Below are 18,555 nucleotides of genomic sequence, written 5' to 3' on the forward strand. Positions count from 1 at the left end.
TTTGGCATTGGGTTTTCCAATTTACTCCCCCATGCACTTTGACACACTCAACACTGCTACGGAGACTAAGAAGTATTGATCTCAAGAGAAACAAGGAAATGTCAAAGCATCTCCCCAGCCGTGCTTTGTGATGCTAGCTGTTCTCCAGACAGTGGACTGCTCACTTTATTGTTTTGTCTGTGATATGGATGAGGTGATTCCTACTGAATATTAATGTTAAAGTTACAATGAGAGGCACGATACATACAGTCGGTGAAAAAATGTGGACTTGGAACAATGACAAGTAAGGCGATCGAACTAAAGTGCCTTTAAGAGGAATTAATTTGTTTTGTGGCAGTGCTCTCCTGAAAGTTATGCCCACACTGTGAGAACATTATACAGACATCTTCTCAACAGCATGTTGGATCGACAAGTCAGCTTCCTTAATGTGCAGATGGTCTGCAAATATGTTTCAGTGCATTTTAAGGTGGACCTGTCTAAATGTTAATCTACAACCAACACTGGACTACACCTCATCACTGTTTACAAGCTGAAGGGACTGATGTCTTCACCGTCCCACCTCCCGCTGTTTCCCGGTGAGAATGACGTGTGTGTGAGAGTGTGGGGGATTCTGGGAAGGGTCTGGTTCCAGATGTAAGAGGCACTCGTCAGACAAGAAGAGGCCCAAGCTAGAAAAGCACAGGAAACGGATAACTGACTCAAGGGGTCCTGACTCGGTATGTGTGTCGGTATAGGGTCCGTGTGTCAGGCAGGTCACGGTGCAGTCACCGTAAACTTACCTTCGTATGGGAACGTGAGTCACGCCTATAGAGTTGGACTCAAGTGAGTCACAAGACCCACGATGAGTCAAATCCTGCTCCTCCATATGAGTTCACAGCCGTGCTTTAATATTTTGAGACACATTTTCCTCACAATTGAACCGAACAAAGAGACGAGGACTACGTAACCCAAACAAAGAACATGTGTGTGTTTGTGATCCATAATTTATGTGGGGAAATCCTATGTATTATATATGCTGGGATGAGATATGGTAATGTAGTGTGACCTCTCTATGACAGGGGAAGTGCCTCTATGTATAATGGATGAGTATGTGTAATAAATTATGAGATCAGGCAATCCAGGGAGTAATCCAGCACGGGTTTACCTCAAGTTTACTAGGGTGGAGGGCAGAACAGGAGCACAAGTCTGCCCTCTAGTGGTAAAGACATGTTAGCTTCAGCTGGCACCTGACTACAGCCTGCAGACTCAAAGTGACCATATACATTATTCAATGAAGGCCAACATGAACATTTAGTAAGAGCTAAACAAAATACATTTTGAAATACAAAAATTGTTTTAAAATCTGAGTATTTTGAGAGTATTTGCTGCCTTTCTCTCTTTTCTGTAATTGTAAATTGAATATCTGTGTGTTGTTGGATACAACAAAATACTTGAAAATGTCACTTTGCCACCTGGGAATTTGTAAGAGGCATTTTATAGAATAAACAAGATTTTCGTTTTATTGGATACATTTCCAATAGAATAGAAAATAACCATTAAGTTGCAGCCATAGAATCAATATCTCTTGGACACAAACAGTACAATCTTAACAAGTCAAGTTTTTTTTTTTTTTTATGGGCTGTTGTTTTGGGCCAGAACCCTTGTCTTGTGCATCTTTGAAGATTGTATAGACATTGTTATAACATTTACATGAATATGATCTGAGTTTAGCAACTTTAAGCAGAAAGATAGCATTTTCTATTTTTTTCACGTGTGTCTCCAAGCTCATGCTGTTTGTCTGTCTGTCTATCATCTCTCTTTCCCAATCTTTTTCCTTTGGCCTGGCAACAATGTTGTCTTTTGTTTTACCTCCTCACACACAGCACACTACAAACCTGTAAAACCACTAAGTGGTGGCCATGACCAGATAGCCTACACAATAACGCTACAGGGACCTGAACTGTGTTGCAATTGATTTCCTGGTGACTGGGGGGTGCATTTTTGTGGTTACCATGGAGACGTCAAGTTGTGGCCAGCAGAGTTTTTCTCTTTAGTTTGGTTGGAACACACACACACACACACACACACACACACACACTGCCAGAATCCAAGTTTGCAGTGAAATAATGTGTTTTTCTTTGAGTCGGTCAGTGAAACATGATGCTCTGTGTGCAATTGAGCTAAAATTGTTGTGTCATACCTCCTCAGGCAAGTTCTCCAAAACCAACCAAGAACGTCCAGGGAACAGAATTCAGGTCACTCTTCAATGGACCCTCTAAACCGAATTCCCTCTTTTTATGGATCGATGTAAAACTTGATTAACGTAATTCTTCTCCATCATTCTGAGACAGAGACTCACTAACGGAGTCTCAGGGAGGTAAAAACACTTGGAACACTAACAGCAGCTAGCATGCTCCCTCTTAGGATCTGTCCTTTAGTTCTCAAAGAAAAGGCCCAATGCACAACCAAACACATTCACATTAACATGATTCCATAAACGTCTCAGTGTTTGCTATCAGAGCGTGAAGACAGCCAGCTGTGCTGATTGAATGCCACAGTCAGCTGTGTATGTGTGATGTCAGAAACTATACCTTAGAAGATGCTCCAATTATAGGAGAGAGTGGCATTTCAAAGACATGCATCAGTTGGGTAACAAACGCTACGCAACACAGCAAACACGCCGATGAACATCAGCTAAGTCAAATCTTTTGATCTGAGGAGTCCGTGGCTAGTCTGAAACAAAACTCAACCTGACCCTGACATTGGCTCGACAGAAAGAACGACCGGTTTTCCAACACCTGCATTCTAGCTCTGCCAGGGGGCTCTGGTGAGCCAACGTTGTGCGTGCTCCTCCACATGGAAGCCTGCTGGCAAGGCTGGCGGACTCGCAGCTGAATTTGACAGTATGATCTCTGCAAGGGGGCTCCATGATTGTGACATCATTCCCGGACTCTGCCAGAGGGCTGTTTTCTGACTACGACCGAGGCCAGCTGCAACAGGGAGGCTACAGCTGCCAGTGTGGAGGCAGACACTATGGCGGGCCTGATCAAGGCTTTGTTGCGCTGGTAAACTACGAACTACAGGCCCGCCTGCAGCTGTGGGGCTGTAACAGTTGGCAGGTGGCAGGATTCACCTCCAAAGCAACGGCTAAGATCATTAATGAGACACAAGTGTCCTGGTTTCTGCAGGCTTCATTAAATATTCTTGATGCTTTCAAGGCAGATTATTTTCAAATAAAAAAAGAACTTACCCATTCCCTAGATCATCATCATCATCATCATCATCATCTTCATCATCACCCTCGTTTGGGCTCTTCCTGCCGAGGTCGCTACTACTGAGGTAATCTCCCTTCAGGAGGGACGGATCCGAGGCGTCCAGTGCTTCGATGAGTTGGATACGAGCCGAGTGGCCGATCCGGAGGGGAATGTCCGACTGGGTGCTACCTGTGGATGGAGCTTCACCAGCCTGCAGACGGGGGCTGGCTTGACCCTGGCGCCATGACAATGGAGAGGAGCGATTCGATAAACTGGAAATTGAGAACGCAGCCGCTTCGTCGCTGTCGTAGCACACGGTCCCCTCCACACAGCTATGGGAATGAAAAAAGAATGTACCTTTGTAAGGTTTCTTCAGACATACTGAAGGCGCCACCCTAAAAGGGACAGCTTCCTCCATCCAAACATCTCTCCTCCTGTCATCACCCTCCATCCTCTTCTCTCAGAGGGACCTCAGTCAGCGGTTAATACTGACTTTATACGGGCGAGGTTGGTTTCTGGGAGTCTGCTTGTGCAGTGTGCATATTTGTACGTGCATAAGTAATATGTGTGTTCATGTTACACTCCTGTCAACAAACATGCCTTTCATGTTCCCCTGTGGCCTGCATGGCACCGTCGTCTGCATGCGTCTACAAATAACAGCATCGCTGACATGCGTTCCCTGTGCTAAAGCAGCACAGCACATCACTGCTGATTCAAAGTTACTCAAACTGTGGGCCGTACAGGCCTTTGACTGCTACATTAAAATTAATCTCGTCCGCGGGATGCAGAATATTTTCCACGGAAAACATCAATGGAGACATTTTCAAATGAAAGCCTTGAATACTAACATAAAGCAGGCGGATGAGACACGGAGAGAGGATGAGAGAGAGAGCATGCTACTCTCCTGCCCGTCTTGTCGGGCTGGATTTTCACAGGATGTCTGCTTGTTATGCACATGTTATATATCAACGAAAGTATGCGTAGACAAAACAATTTGCTTGCTCACCGATCTGATTTGTGTAAATCATGCAAATCTCTCACTCTAAACACTCATTTTTCACAGGAAATATGACATCTTGTTTGAACAGGAAGCCTCCGCCGACAGGCTGTAGGCCTCAAAGCTGGAATATGTCTTCGGGGACGGCGGGAAGTGATTCAAGGTTATTACACTACGATAAAGGTATGAATGGCAAAGGAAACGTATTCCAGCAGGGGAACCATCTGCTGATTTGCTCTTCATGTTGGGCTCTCCCGCCGGGGGACAGACAGAGGATACATGACGGGAGACGCAGGGACTGGCAGACAGACGGGAAGGAATCAAGGACAAAGCCTGAAGACGGGCTGAATGCAACCATCAGTAAAAGACAGGAAGCAGAAGGGGGGTAGAGGACACACAAACGCTCGCATACGCTCAATCACGGCATTATTGCGTGTCCTGTGTGTGTCTGGAGTCGTGAGTGTGCATCGGGAGAGTCGGCTTTGAAGTGAGCTTTGAGCTAATCCTGCTGCAGTTTCCGTATTATCCAACACGGAGGGAAAGCAGAGCAGGCGGGAAATGACAGACGAGCAGCTACTGGTCTATCAGGAATACTGATATTGATCTGAGAGCTCACAGGCAGTTAACCACCACACCCCCCAAACACACTGTTAGCAATGTCAATACGAATCTGCCCATCACAGCTACCTTCTCACTTGGTTGCTTTGTTTGTCTTTTCTTCTTGTTGATAGTGTGTGTGTGTGTGTGTGTGTGTGTGTGTGTGTGTGTGTGTGTGTGTGTGTGTGTGTGTGTGTGTGTGTGTGTGTGTCTGACCTGTGGCTGAGCTGTACACCCCTCAGGCTGGTCATGGTTTCCTCCAGGTTCTGTCGAAGGTCCAGGACATTTTGCACGGTCCTCTTCCTCTGGGACTCCGGATCTGTGCAAACACACGGGGATATTTTTAGGCATAAAATGTCATCATTAATGGATAGAAAAAAAGAAGAAGAAAAAAATATATATTATATAATATAATTATTATTACACAAGGATAATCATATTGACCCATGCAGTGACCAAAATCTAGGATTAGCCTGACCCAGCCTGAAACCTAAATCTAAAATGGCAAAACAATGGAAGTGGAGAACCACACCAGGAAAAGACATGACAGAGTTAATAGTGAAGGAGTACGTGCAGTTGTTTTTCCAGATGGCAGTGGAGCAAACTAAATTAAATATGATGGCAGTCAGACAGACAAAACAACAGAGGAGGCCTTTAAGAACAGACAGGTCTCACACTTCAGTAGCATCCAGCCAGAGCACACCACACATCACCTGCCATCTGTCTGGATTCATCTTCCCCTCCTCTCCCAGTAGCCTCATGCTGCCCTGGTGCCCGTTCATTGCACTGTTCCCCTTTTGCCCCTCGCTGTCAGAATAAACCAAAAGCCATTCTCACTTAAACCCACCAGGAAACACATCGGCATTCGTCTCACCCCCTCCTAACATGCTGTAATCTGCTCAGATTGGGTTATGTAGATTCATGCTGGGCCATCCAGCCAGACTGCTGCTTTATACGTCCGTGTGTGTGTGTGTGTGTGTGTGTGTGTGTGTGTGTGTGTGTGTGTGTGTGTGTGTGTGTGTGTGTGTGTGGTTGGAAGATCAAATGCAATATAAGGACCAAAGTGGTTCAACCACTTAGTGATTCCCTGTATTCATGTTTCACTTTACAGTTTTCATTCCAAAACAGGTCAACGTGAGAGCTTAATATTCAAATCCAATCAAATTATTGACACCGTAAATTGATATCAGGTCTTGCTCCCATTTTTGTTCTACCTTCATAGAGTTTCCTACCCAGTCAGTGGTCCGACCTAAGACTGAGAACCAGGAGGAATCTGAAAAATACTCTTTGTCACATATAAACTAATCAGGACACCTAGCTGCATCGCACGACCCTGACCTTTGCTCTCTCTCTCCTACTGCATGTATTTATGTGTGATGGGGGGATGGTGGTAAAAGAGTTATAGTGGTAAGATACGGGGCATGCTGTTGTCTGATGACCTCTGGCCAGCTGACTCCCAAATGAGCGTAGCAGGAGATTTACTACAAGTGAAAATATGATTACACCAACAAAAGTGTACTTTTACAACCCCGACTGTGTTCATTCTTGTCAAACATACACTATACGGTATGTACGGCTAATCATATTCAAGTTTCACAACAGATTTTTTTTAAATCCATAGCTCAGTTTCTCACCAATTTTCTTTTTTGTCAAAAAATCTTTGCTTTATAGAAATTGCAAGATGGGACTTCCCAAAAACTGACCACCACTTTGGCCTGAAGTGAAATATCTCAACAACTGATGGATTGTTACTGAGACTGTGCAGACATTCATGGTATTATGAGTCCCAAAGTATTTGGTGATGCCATGCCATTTCATGAAGCTCCACCTGCTTTTTAGCTTTTAGTGAAACTCAACAACATTTGGAGAGATTTCAAGATTATGAAAATCGGTTCACACAATCACATCCCCTCGGGATGAACGATGAAATCATTGACGATCCCTTCACTTCTCCTCTGGTGCCATCATCAGCTAAAACATGAATCAGTTCTTTGGTTTATGAGCAAATAACTGTAAAAACTAATGACATTCACACTGGCTTCACATTTGTGCTCATAGACTCTTAAATATTCAAAATAAATCTCACCTTTTTTTCTACTGAGCCCTCAGAACAACATATTCTGTATACTGAAGCAACCTAGTAACACACATGACCCTGAAAGCACTCGACCCCCCTCCCTCCCACACACCCACCCCATTCACAACCACCCCTCCCATGAATCAGTCCAGCTGGCTAGTGAGGAGGTGAAGGAGGAGAGACGCTTCTAATGAGTGAGGAGGGCAAATCATGAGCTGCCAGAGGTGTCAATCTCAAGAACAGCTGCAGACTAAACGCCGTGCTCACACACACACACACACACACACACACACACACACACACACACACACACGCGCGCGCGGTGAGTCTACTCATTCACCAACGCGCTGAGAAACACTCTCACCCGGCCCGATTTATGAAGCCGGATTGATTTCTCACTGAACAGAATGGCCACATGGGCAATTGATCAGGCAGCCCTGGGGACGGGCCGCTCAGTGGACAGATGATGGAGTCATTGTGTTCCAACCTTTTGCCGTGCAATCACATACATAGACACACACACATATAATACAAATGTCTCATTACTAAAAATAGATCCAAAAATAGAACCACTTTGTTCTGCTGGCGCTGCTCACATGAGAGGTAGTCATGCCTCTAAAGAGCCACGTATCAGCTTTAAAATGTTAAATGTTTGTAATCTGCTCATACAAAGGTTTAGTGGGAACAAAGAACCCCTTAAACATGCAAACGCAGACAAAAGTCTGACACACACTCGGCTCACACGCGCACACATGCAAGCTGTAATTGGGGGATTTTAATTACCCTAAACGTGAGCTTTGTTTAACATCGGCGTCAAATTGATTAGATACGGTCTGCATGATTGCGCATGTGCTCGGTGTGTGCCTGTGTGTGTGTGTGTGTGTGTGTGTGTGTGTGTGTGTGTGTGTGTGTGTGTGTGTGTGTGTGTGTGTGTGTGTGTGTGTATGTATGTAAAAGACTTCCTGCCTTGCCTCTGCCCTGGCGGTCCCAGCTGGCATGGGGAGGGGGTGTGGTGCCAGTGATGGTGATGGGGGAATTAGGGATGCAAATATCCCTGTCAGCCTCGGCAACTCCCCAGGGGTGCAGATGAATTACAATGATCTGGTTTTAACTGTGTGTGTGTGTGTGTGTGTGTGTGTGTGTGTGTGTGTGTGTGTGTGTGTGTGTGTGTGTGTGTGTGTGTGTGTATGTGTGTGTGTGTGTGTGTGTGTGTGCGTGCGTGTGTGTGTGTGTGTGTGTGTGTCCATAGACGTGTTGGGACGGGTGCGCACCACCTGCCTCGTCTCGATGCACTTGTGAACACACACTCCAGCTCTGAAGAGGCTATGAAACTAGCTGAGGAGCCTTTGGTAATGGCCCACTCAGGCTCTCGAAATGAGAGTCAGCAAGTTGGAGTGTGAGTGTTGTTGTAAGTGCATCAAAGAGGGCAACCTCCGCATCCTAATGAAAGTCTGCTCTGAAACAGAGCAAACCGGCATTAAGCTAAAGAAATACAAAGTTATAGATGTACGGGATGAAAGTAAACGGGCATATTCTGCCAACTTCACAACAAGAGTACAGATGGCAAGACAACATGTATAATGGCGATAAAGGCCCCTTTTTCTTATTGTGTTCGTGTGGTCACAAGTCCATAAAGCTCAATTGCTGGCTCTTCAATCGCAAGCAACAATTGCTTTCTTAATATTAATCAGAATGTTCTCATGTGAATCTGTTTTAGTCCGGCTCACATTGCTTTCCTGCTTCCCTGGCCGTAGTTTCTAGGATTAAATGGGTTTGCTGTGGACTATTTTCAGGTAAATAGAATGCATATTTAGTGCACAAGTGAGTGTTTTCAGCAGCTGGATGTGATGATGTGACAAAAAAAACAAAAAAATACACAAAGCCTGTGTTTATCCATGAGGGAACAAGTCACCCAGTGTGACTCAACAGCGTGACTCATCTCTATGTTTTTAACAGTCTTTGGACAACAACAGATAAATGAGCTATATGACACACAAGCAATACTTTTCATGGGATTGGATGACAATAAGAAAAGGGTTAGGGTTAAATATGGGATGATGTGGATGCCTGATGTTTAATTTGCGAGCAGACAGAGAGAACCAACAAATAAGAGTCAAACTGCTGTCCACTTGGTTTCCTCTCCTGGGTCACTTGACTCTCCTCTCCATTAGAAGGAGGAAAAAACTCCCCAAAGACACACTAATGGCTCTGTCCTTGCAGGCGTGTTTGTGCAGTAAAATTGCATCCTTCTACGACGGTGTGTTTCTGTGTGGGGACTGTGTGTTCATGCATCTGCTCACACACCAGGGTGTGCCTTTACCAGCGAGAGGTGCAGGATATCTACCAATGTAGGTTTGAGTAATGGCTCCCGTTTCTATTCTTTCCTTCCTTCCCTTCCGGAGTTCATTTGTCCCCGTCGCGTCCACATGCGTGCACATATGTTACTGTCACCGTAACACTTCCTCCGGCTACAGAGCCCTCATTGCGTGATAGATGTGTGTGGTTGAGCCTCGCTGCTACCGCCTAATCAGAGGTCTGCACCTCCATGTGTGGAAGCCTTTAAAATAGTCACACATTGACATACAGGAATCAGGAAACAGGACGCTAGGAAGACCTTTGTGTTTTTTGTTATCGTTGAAGTCATTACATGGTGCTTGTGGAGCATAACCCACATATACACACCTGTCACAATATATGAACCTGCTAAGCTGCTAAAACGGTTCATTACAACGTATTTTCTTTGACGTGACCATTTAGTACAACCACTGTTTTTCTGTCCTCCGTCTCCAATAGTAACATCACAGCCATCTGCTGACCTGAGACAGCAAAACAGGAAGCATTTCAACATACAGTCATTCCTGCACATCTGGACAGACAAACACACGCTAATGCATCCAAATGTGCATCCATGCACTTATACAAACAAATGCAAAAAAAAACGAGCACTAAAGTTCATCCGCTTCGCCGGGATGTCGACACAGGATATTGGACCCTCGGAGATCGTATCTGATATGTGGCATGAATGCTTAATGAGCACGTCGGGGCACAATAGTGCGACTGTGAGGCCGTTGGTTCAAACAACATGATCGTCAACGTACAAGCGTGACAAAGAGGAGACACTGAGTGACGGGTGGCGGTGGTTTAGGGCAGCTGACCGTGTTGAAATCCATTTTAAATTGGAAACCCTTATGTAAGAGTAGATTCCATAACTGAGACAGAAGGGATGAGCAACACATTGGCTGCATCAGAAACACAGACGGATGAAAATATTACAAACAGATCCGGGATCCTCTGTACAGCATTTAATACGGAGTTAAAACCTTCAAACTTCTCTCCCTCATCCTCCCAAAAACCAGAGCACAAACATACAGGCATAAACACTCCTATCTCCTTCACCGCAGCCCTATCTGCAGAGGTCACACTACTATCTGCTCAGAGGGGGAGGTGAGGAAGCTTTATCTGACGGAGAGACGTTAACTTTCTCAGAAAAGAAAGTTGTTGTAACACCAAAAAAACACATCACTTCCAGCCATGCTGGTTTGGTTTGAAAACACAAAGGGGAATGAGTGTGTGTCCCTCGCACACACACATGGCATGCAGGTGGGGCTGTCAAAAAGGATCCCACAATGGATGCGCGCGTGTTGTCAGCTTGTGTGGCATCATGAAACGATAGATATCTGGAGCGTTCAGCCGTATCTCTTGTGCTTCCTGTGAACGCTCCACGTTTCTATATTAAAATCCGACTACAGGCTGAGCTGCACACACACTCACTCACTCACACAGTCACACACCTACACACACGCTACATAAATCCAGCAACGAGCCAAGGCAGACCATAATGTGTGGCAATGTTTGGGTGTATTTTTGTTCAAGAGAGTTGTTTCCTGTGGAACTGTGTTTTACGATGTGCTTAAAACCCAGCTGCAGCTCCGCGCTCACATGTCGGACAGACAGCCTGCTCTCTGTGTGCAGCGGCCGCACTCTTTATAGAGGAACGACACAGAAGAATGGATGACAGATACAAGCAAGCGACTCCACTGACATTATTTATTTTGTCGGTTAATTTATTGGTCTTTGGGTGATTAAAGTGTCAGAAAATGGTGGAAAAAACTGGGCGACAGTTTCAAATGTCTTCTTTTAGTGAACTGACAGTCAAAAAAACCTTCAGATATTCACTTTACTATCATAGAAGATTAATGGAACCTGGAAATATACAGGTTTTTCTCTGAAACCAGAGAAATGTTGCATTTAAAATGAATTGCCAATTAAGTCTCCGTTAACTAATCAATGAATTAATCGACTAATCGTTGCTGACGTGAATACAACTTTAGTATACGTAATGTTACATCATAATATTCAGGAATACAGTATGTATTAAGATATTGTACATATTATGGAAACTCAATAGAGAAGCTGAAGGTATCTGGTAAATCAAACACCGGATTCCAAGGTACTCTACTACAAGTTGTCAGAAAAATCCTGTAAATCCAATATTGTCATGAAGCTATTGGAGATATAGAAAGGACAGCTGACTTGGTATGCATATGTCTAATGCATACAAAAGCATATGGAACCATTAAATAGGTGAGGGTCCAGGTATAGTTATAGTTCAACTACTAGGATCAGAGAGATGTAATATCCCTACTGTTCTTCTTGTTGATTTACCTCCAGCCTACACCACTGACACTAGCATTAGCGTTGTCGCTGATTGAAGCTAACCACAATACTGTCATGAGACTCAGTCAGATGTGTGTGTGTGTGTGTGTGTGTGTGTGTGTGTGTGTGTGTGTGTGTGTGTGTGTGTGTGTGTGTGTGTGTGTGTGTGTGCTTCAGCTGAGGAGGAGTCCCATCAATCTCTGCTACCGGCGCTGATTGCTGCTCGGCACCTTGTAAACGCTGTTGCTTGCTGCCCCGTTGGCGACTGAAACCTGTTCTGTGTGTGTACATAAGTTACTACTGGCTGTTCCCTCTGCTCCCCTGTGACCTTTGAACTGGTATTTACCCTAAGCCAGGAAGCCAGGTAGGGGAGAGCTGCCATTTTGTTTGCCCATTATCTCCTGTTTATCTGATGCTAGGGAGGGTAAGGGTGTACCTTTTTTTGTTTGTGAGTCAGCTGGATAATTCTGTTTGGAGTTAGGGATGGGTTTTGTTTTGGCCTGAGTTCTCCCTGAGGTCACACAAAGTTTCCCTGGAGGGCAATAAACTGGACCACTTGACTCCTCCCATTTTTAATCTGGTTTAGGCTAATTTGGGGACGTAACAGTAACTACTACTGTTTTCTTACAGTAGCTACAACATGCAGAGAGCTACACCAGTAACAAAGGGCACTTTTATCTGAGACCTTTCATAAGGGGGGAATACAAACGGAACACAAATAGATGAATACTGAGTAGCATTCCTCATCACAAGGCGGCCTACATAAGTCTCTCTGTCTATTAAGTGCATCATATCTATCAGTATGAGTTCAGAGAGTACATTTTGTTTTATGAGATACCAGGTTCCTGTTATTGCCGGATGAGAAAATGTCTTATGTCTTATCTTTACCCATCTGGTCTATTTCATCACAATATTAAAGCCCAGCACACGCACAGAGGTTCTACTCGCTAGCAGTTTAAGGGTCATTTAGGTACTGGAAGATGAGCGATAAGTGTGAACGCTCAAGTTATATCAAGTGTTGGAAAAGAATAATATAATTGTAACTATAGCTTGTTTTTTTGTTGTTGTAATAAGCAGCATGTGTGTTTGTGTGTGTGTGTGTGTGTGTGTGTGTGTGTGTGTGTGTGTTATGTAAGAGCTGACGAAACAAAAACACAGAATGTACTAATATGATTTAGGAAGAGGATGTCAGGAAGCAGACAGCACTAATGCAATGGCTCCTGCATTAAGTCCTTAGAGACTGACCACAATGCATTGTAAACACACACACACACACGCACGCACACACACACACACACACACACGTACACACAGCAAGCAACACTAGTGAAAACATCCACATACATATGCATCTGTGTAAAAAAATCCTTGTGACCAAATCTGTGTCACACTACAAAGATTGTCTTCCGTCTTCCGAAAACACTTGCTAGAAATATCCTCTCTACTGACTGGTGACAGAACACTGCTACCCGTCAACTCACATCAGAGTTAAAAGAGAGGAAGAGGAAGCAGAGAGAGAGAGAGAGAGAGAGAGAGAGAGATGCTTTATTCCTCACTTTCCTTGGGCGTCTGCATTTATTCGGCTTGTCAGGAGGACGACTGCCCTGAATCCCTCAGTCAGCGAGGCCAGTGTGAAACCCGCCGCTCTGGCCGCACCCACATCACATTAGAGACTCAGCACTGTGATCACAATGGGAACACCGAGGCACTAAGTATCAAAAATACCCTGGAACTGACAAAATATTGAATCGCAGGGGATTTGTCAGGAGAGGGTATCGCCGAGTGAATGAGGCACAAATTCACTGTGTGTGCGTTTGTGTGTGTAACTGTGTGTGTGTGTGTGTGTGTGTGTGTTTAAAGCTACAGCTGCGTTGTTGTTATTTCCTGCGGCGCTGTGAAGTCCTCATGAACAGGATTGAGTGTGTATGTGTTTGCTTGTGTGCACATCCTTTTTAAGGGTTTGTCGATTCCTCTGTTGGGGTAATTGTTCCGCAGACAGCGGACGAGGATGCATCGTCTCCCACGAGTAGCCATCAACCAGACAAACACACACACACACACACACACACAATACAATGTCATGCTAAAATAACAAGCGCTGGCAGTCAAGGCTACTTTTATGTGTCACTGTGTCATTTACTTCTCTGTGAAGGCTGAGCCTAAATCTATATTCTCTATCTGATCCTTTATAAAGTAAAAATTCCCCAAAATACTTAAATCGCCATCCCAACAGATGTCCTTTGGGCTTTAATCTATAATTCATTTTAGCCTAGCTAGCTGGCCTTTTCCAGGGCGATAGATGCGTGATTAGTGGAATGGAGACTGAATCTTTTCATTATCTTTATGCAAGGCCTAATCCGGAGGTTTGCTGGTGTCTTTGGACAGGATCCTCTCTAAACCAAGCCCGCCCCATGCTGGGAGAGGCCACTGCTTTGGGGAGTTTACCCTCTCGCATTCACCTCTTTATGGGTGCCTGAATGAGAGCGGGACGTGTCATTAGTGGCGCACATCTGAGGTTCAGTGCTTTACATTACCCCGGCAGTGTACACTTTACAAGGTCGGCACATTTTTATTGGCAGAACTCACAGTTTATCATTCCTTACATTGTAGTACAACCTTGATGCTAATCCCGTTAACGAGATATCTTATAAAACTGGCTGCATTTGGGAGAATCACACCAGTCAAGTAATTCTCTAAATCCAGTTAACGTAAAGCTGCTCCTCGTCTCTCGGTGGTAAAACATGGACGTCTGATTAATGACAAACAGATTAAAGTGAAACTAATCCTAAATCGCCTCGCAAGATAATCATATAGTCCTAACCTTGAAATATCCTGATTTCCTCACTTAATTGTGTGTGTGTGTGTGTGTGTGTGTGTGTGTGTGTGTGTGTGTGTGTGTGTGTGTGTGTGTGTGTGTGTGTGTGTGTGTGTGTGCGTGAGTGTGTGTGCGTGTGTGTGTGTGTGTGTGGTGAGTGCTAGCTGATGATATTGGGTTATGTATCCCATTAGACCTCGGTGATATTCTCCATTATCTTTGCCGACTACTATATGGTCATCTCAAAAAGACAGTGTCCCAGTGCATGCTGGGAGCTGGCACGCAACAAAAAATGCTCAAGACACAGCAGGCCCACATTTTACTCGGTGTAGCAAACAGCTAAGATGTAACCTCCATCACAACAGGCCGATTGGTCATGATATAATACGATACTGTACGATGACACGGCGCTTTCCTGTACGTGGGAAGCAGATGGGGAGACGGTGGGAGTGTGTATGGGAAGGGGAGGAGCTGGGAATCATCCATTGAACATCCATAATCTATCTTCCTATGACAGAGCACATGGAGCAGATCCAATTAGCTGAGCGTCCCATCGGATATGGAGAAGTAGATGCGATAGAAAATGAGCCCACAGCCGCAAGCTACAGGGCAAGTTACAATTAACCTCCTCTACACACACACACACACACACACACACACACACACACACACATGTGTGAGTGTGCTCACACATGTGTACCACACACCTGCTGTGGTTTCTATAATAAACCTGGCAGTTTTTGGTAGCCTGTAATGATCCAACACTCGGTCATTTGAGGTGCCAGGTAAAAATTTAGGTCGTTAGCCATTCCCATTATTTTACCCCAGTGTCTCTTTTTTTTTCATAGCCTTTCTCTGTCTCCCTCTCATTTATCTCCCTCTGAATACGTTTGTCCTCTTTTTACTTTCCTCCCATAAATCCTTTCCTTCTACCTTCTTTTTGTCCGACTCTTTTTTTTCCTGCACAAGTCTCCTCCTCCCTACCTGGCTGCCTGCCGTAGGTGTGGCCAGCAACACTACAACAAAGACTGGATAAAGGTCACGCCACACACACACACACACACACACACACACACCCTGTACAGCACAGAAACACACACACAGAAGGCTGCAAGGTCAAACAAGCCGTGATTTGGGGCTGTGCTGCAGGAGACAAGCTGGTGAAGAGAGAGAGGGAGAGAGGGAGAGAGAGAGCGAGAGAGAGAGGAAATGGGGAGAGAGGAGGAAGACAGAGGTTTGATGATGGACAGAAAATGATTTCCTGCATCGAGCCAGATATAATGACCCGCTCGGCCCATCTCCCTCTCTCTCTGATGCTATCTGCTCCTGATGGAGAGTGAATGAGCAACGGACACAGAGAGAGAGAGACAAAACGGTGTGTATGAATGAATAATGCATGTTAGGTGCAGATCTAGACCCTGGTTTGACCTATGAGTCACGAAGTCAGTCGTCATTGTGGCAGTACACCCCCGTCAGCTAAAACTTTGGACGTGTTCCGGTACATTCACCCCGGATGTGTGTGATAGTGTGTATTCACGGGGGTATGTGTGTGTATTGGTGTGAATGATAGGACGCTTACTACCTGCCCGTGCCACCATCCCCTCAGATTCCCTTCCCTCCTGCCCCACGTTGCCCCCGGTAACAGGAGGGAAATGAGTGAGGTGGGGGAGTCAGGGTGGGTGGATAGTGACCATCTGTCAGTGGCCCAGAGATCAATGGAACTGGAGGGGAGGGAGGGGGGAGGGAGGGAGGTAGGGGGGGTGAGGGAGTGGTGCAAGGCTAAATATGTGGCCCACTGTGACCCGAGCCCGACTCAATATGCGGCCGTTTTATTTACCGGCTGAAAACACACACCCCACTAGTCCCACTCACACGACCTTTATTAACGAGTGGCTGGTTTCAGCCTGAGCCAGGAGATGCTGGGGCATCATGTTAACACGAAGCACGCAGCAGAGATGGACGCATACATGCTGCATGCTTTCAGTCTTAAGGAAAAGTGCCGTTATAAACCCTGTGAGATAGAGATGTGATGAGCGAGGCAGAAGGGATGCATTTAATGGGTTAATATGTATCTAGCTCACTGTGGCAGTGGGTCAGGAGAGACTCGGACAAATCACTCCGGTGCTAGCTAATGAATCAACAACAAGACAGTCAGCCCTCTGAAACTGCTTACTTCAGCTGCTTCACGGGAGCACGGGGCCCGTTTACATCCCCATACAGCATGAATCACGTATACACATATAAACAAAACACATTTGACGGCTACAGCGGGGGTGGGAATGTTCACCCCCTACAGAGCGAGGACTCTCACCACTGTACGGCGAAGAGCATTTAGAAAAGCCCAGCGACATTATACCCTGCTGCAACAGAAACTCATTTAAAATGCACTGTTGATGCTGGAGCAGGAGGGACCAGTTTGGGTGTAGAGAGCTGAGGAGAGGGGAGGAGAGAGAGCGTGGTATTGGCTGCCCCCTGAATCAATAAGTAACCGTTGCTCACTTGTTGACATAGTTGTATCATGTCCTGAGCGGTGTCATGCATGTTCATGCAAAAGAGAGAGAGACTCACCAAGCATCTGGCTGAAGAGCAGCTGCTCCAGGTCTCCCAGAACCGTCACCACTAGTTCCGGGTCCACCTTCAGAAAGCTCTTATCATCTTCTCCCTCCATCGCCTTCCTGTCTTTCTTCTCCTCCGTCGACAGAGACGCAGACCTCTCTTTCTCCCCTGGTTTCTTGCCATTAGTCCCAGTATTTCCAGCACCATTGGAGTTGACCTTAGTTTGGTGGTCCGCAGGGTCTGTGTCTGCATTCTGGCCTGCTTCAGAGGCCTTGCTGATGGGTTTGACTTCAGCATAAGGCCCCCGTGGTTTGCCAGGGGCAGGGATTCGACTCAGCTTGCTCCCTTTAGAGGCTACGGATGGGGAGCAGAAAGGTTTGGGCTTCCCCTGGAAAAGAGACTGTTCTGACTTTGAAAGGGTCCGGGAAAGTGGCGGTTTGCCACCCCCGGCCTGAACTAACTTCGTCTGGCCCGGCTTGTTGGTGCCTGTGCTAGGTCGACTCGCGTCGTCATTCCAGCGCGGAGATTGGTACAGGTGCAGTTTCTTCTCAGCATCAGTGAGCACACACAGGTTGTTGAGTGAACGCTGCTTGCGGAGTCTGGATGGATTTGCACTCGGGATGGGGATAGATCCAGAGGTGGGCCGGTACACCTTGAGCTCCGACCCGGAGGGACGTGACGGGCCCTGGGGAAGAGCGGAGGGCTTGGCCGGGGGCTTCCTAGAGGCCATGGCCTGGGCTGAAGTTTCGTGGCAGGAGACAGCAGCAGACCTCAGGTCCAGCTCTCTGGGTTTGGCCGTCATGCTAATGTTAGCCACATTAGCCCCCAGCATCCCTCCTGCAGAGAGCCAAGCAACAGCATGAGTGACACACTCTGAGACACACACACACACACACACAAGCACAAAGAAATGGAGGGAGAAAGGAAGGTGTGATAACGCCAAGACTATCTGGTTTGCCCTTCCCGCCTGTCTCTGTCTCCAGTGGGTCCAGACTGTGGGTTCACCCCTCTGTTGAAAATGACGAGTGGGTTGGTAGAGTGGCAGTAGCAGTCACTCTTTACTCACTGCTGGTAATCCATAGATCTGCAGATCTGCGTCCTGTGCCTGAATCCACCTCCTCGCAGCGAGTCTCCAGCTCCCTGTGCCACAATAGAGCTGCTTAAAACACAGCACAGCCTCGCTCTCCTCCGTCTTCCTCTCTGCTGTTCTCTCGCTCTGCATTCCCTCCTGCTTGCCAGGCAAGCAGCAGCCGACTGACAGGAGAAACAGTCGCAGCAGCAGCAGCAGCAGCCACATCCCCCCTCCTCCTCCTCTTTCTCTCCTCCCTCTCCCTCACTCGCTGGTTTGCTCACTCTACCCCCGCTGGCTCATTCACCCTCCCTCTCTTTCTTACTTCTCTGTCCTTCCCTCCTTCTTACTTGTTGTCTCTGTCTCTCTCTCCACCCACTGGCTGATTCATCTGCCAATCCTCTCTCTCACTCTCTCTCTCTCTCTCTCTCTCTCTGTCTCTCTGTCTCTCTCAAACATGCACCACAGTTGCTGTGTTACACTGAAGGAAGAAAGGAAGAAAGGAAAGAAAAGAAGAAAGAAATTGAGAGAGAAAGAAAGAAAGAAAGAAAGAAT

General features: G+C 46.1%; 1 protein-coding gene across 5 annotated transcripts in view; it reads right to left on the reverse strand.

Moving 5' to 3' along the window:
* LOC311017263 (neuron navigator 1-like) overlaps window positions 1-18,555 on the reverse strand; it is a 71,003-nt gene that overhangs the window by 42,433 nt on the left and 10,015 nt on the right. For 4 of the 5 annotated variants that reach the window (XM_084015500.1, XM_084015499.1, XM_084015498.1 and 1 more), the window contains exons 3-5: window positions 16,944-17,768; window positions 5,044-5,146; window positions 3,230-3,565 (exon numbers count right to left, since the gene is read on the reverse strand). In XM_084015500.1, the coding sequence (XP_083871626.1) occupies window positions 3,230-3,565; window positions 5,044-5,146; window positions 16,944-17,768 (1,264 nt within the window). Of the gene's footprint in view, window positions 1-3,229; window positions 3,566-5,043; window positions 5,147-16,943; window positions 17,769-17,997; window positions 18,191-18,555 lie in introns of those variants that run through there. The other variant, XM_084015502.1, reaches the window with a different exon arrangement.

Source organism: Eutrigla gurnardus, assembly GCF_963514095.1.
Source record: "Eutrigla gurnardus genome assembly, chromosome: 8".
Lineage (NCBI taxonomy): Eukaryota > Metazoa > Chordata > Actinopteri > Perciformes > Triglidae > Eutrigla > Eutrigla gurnardus.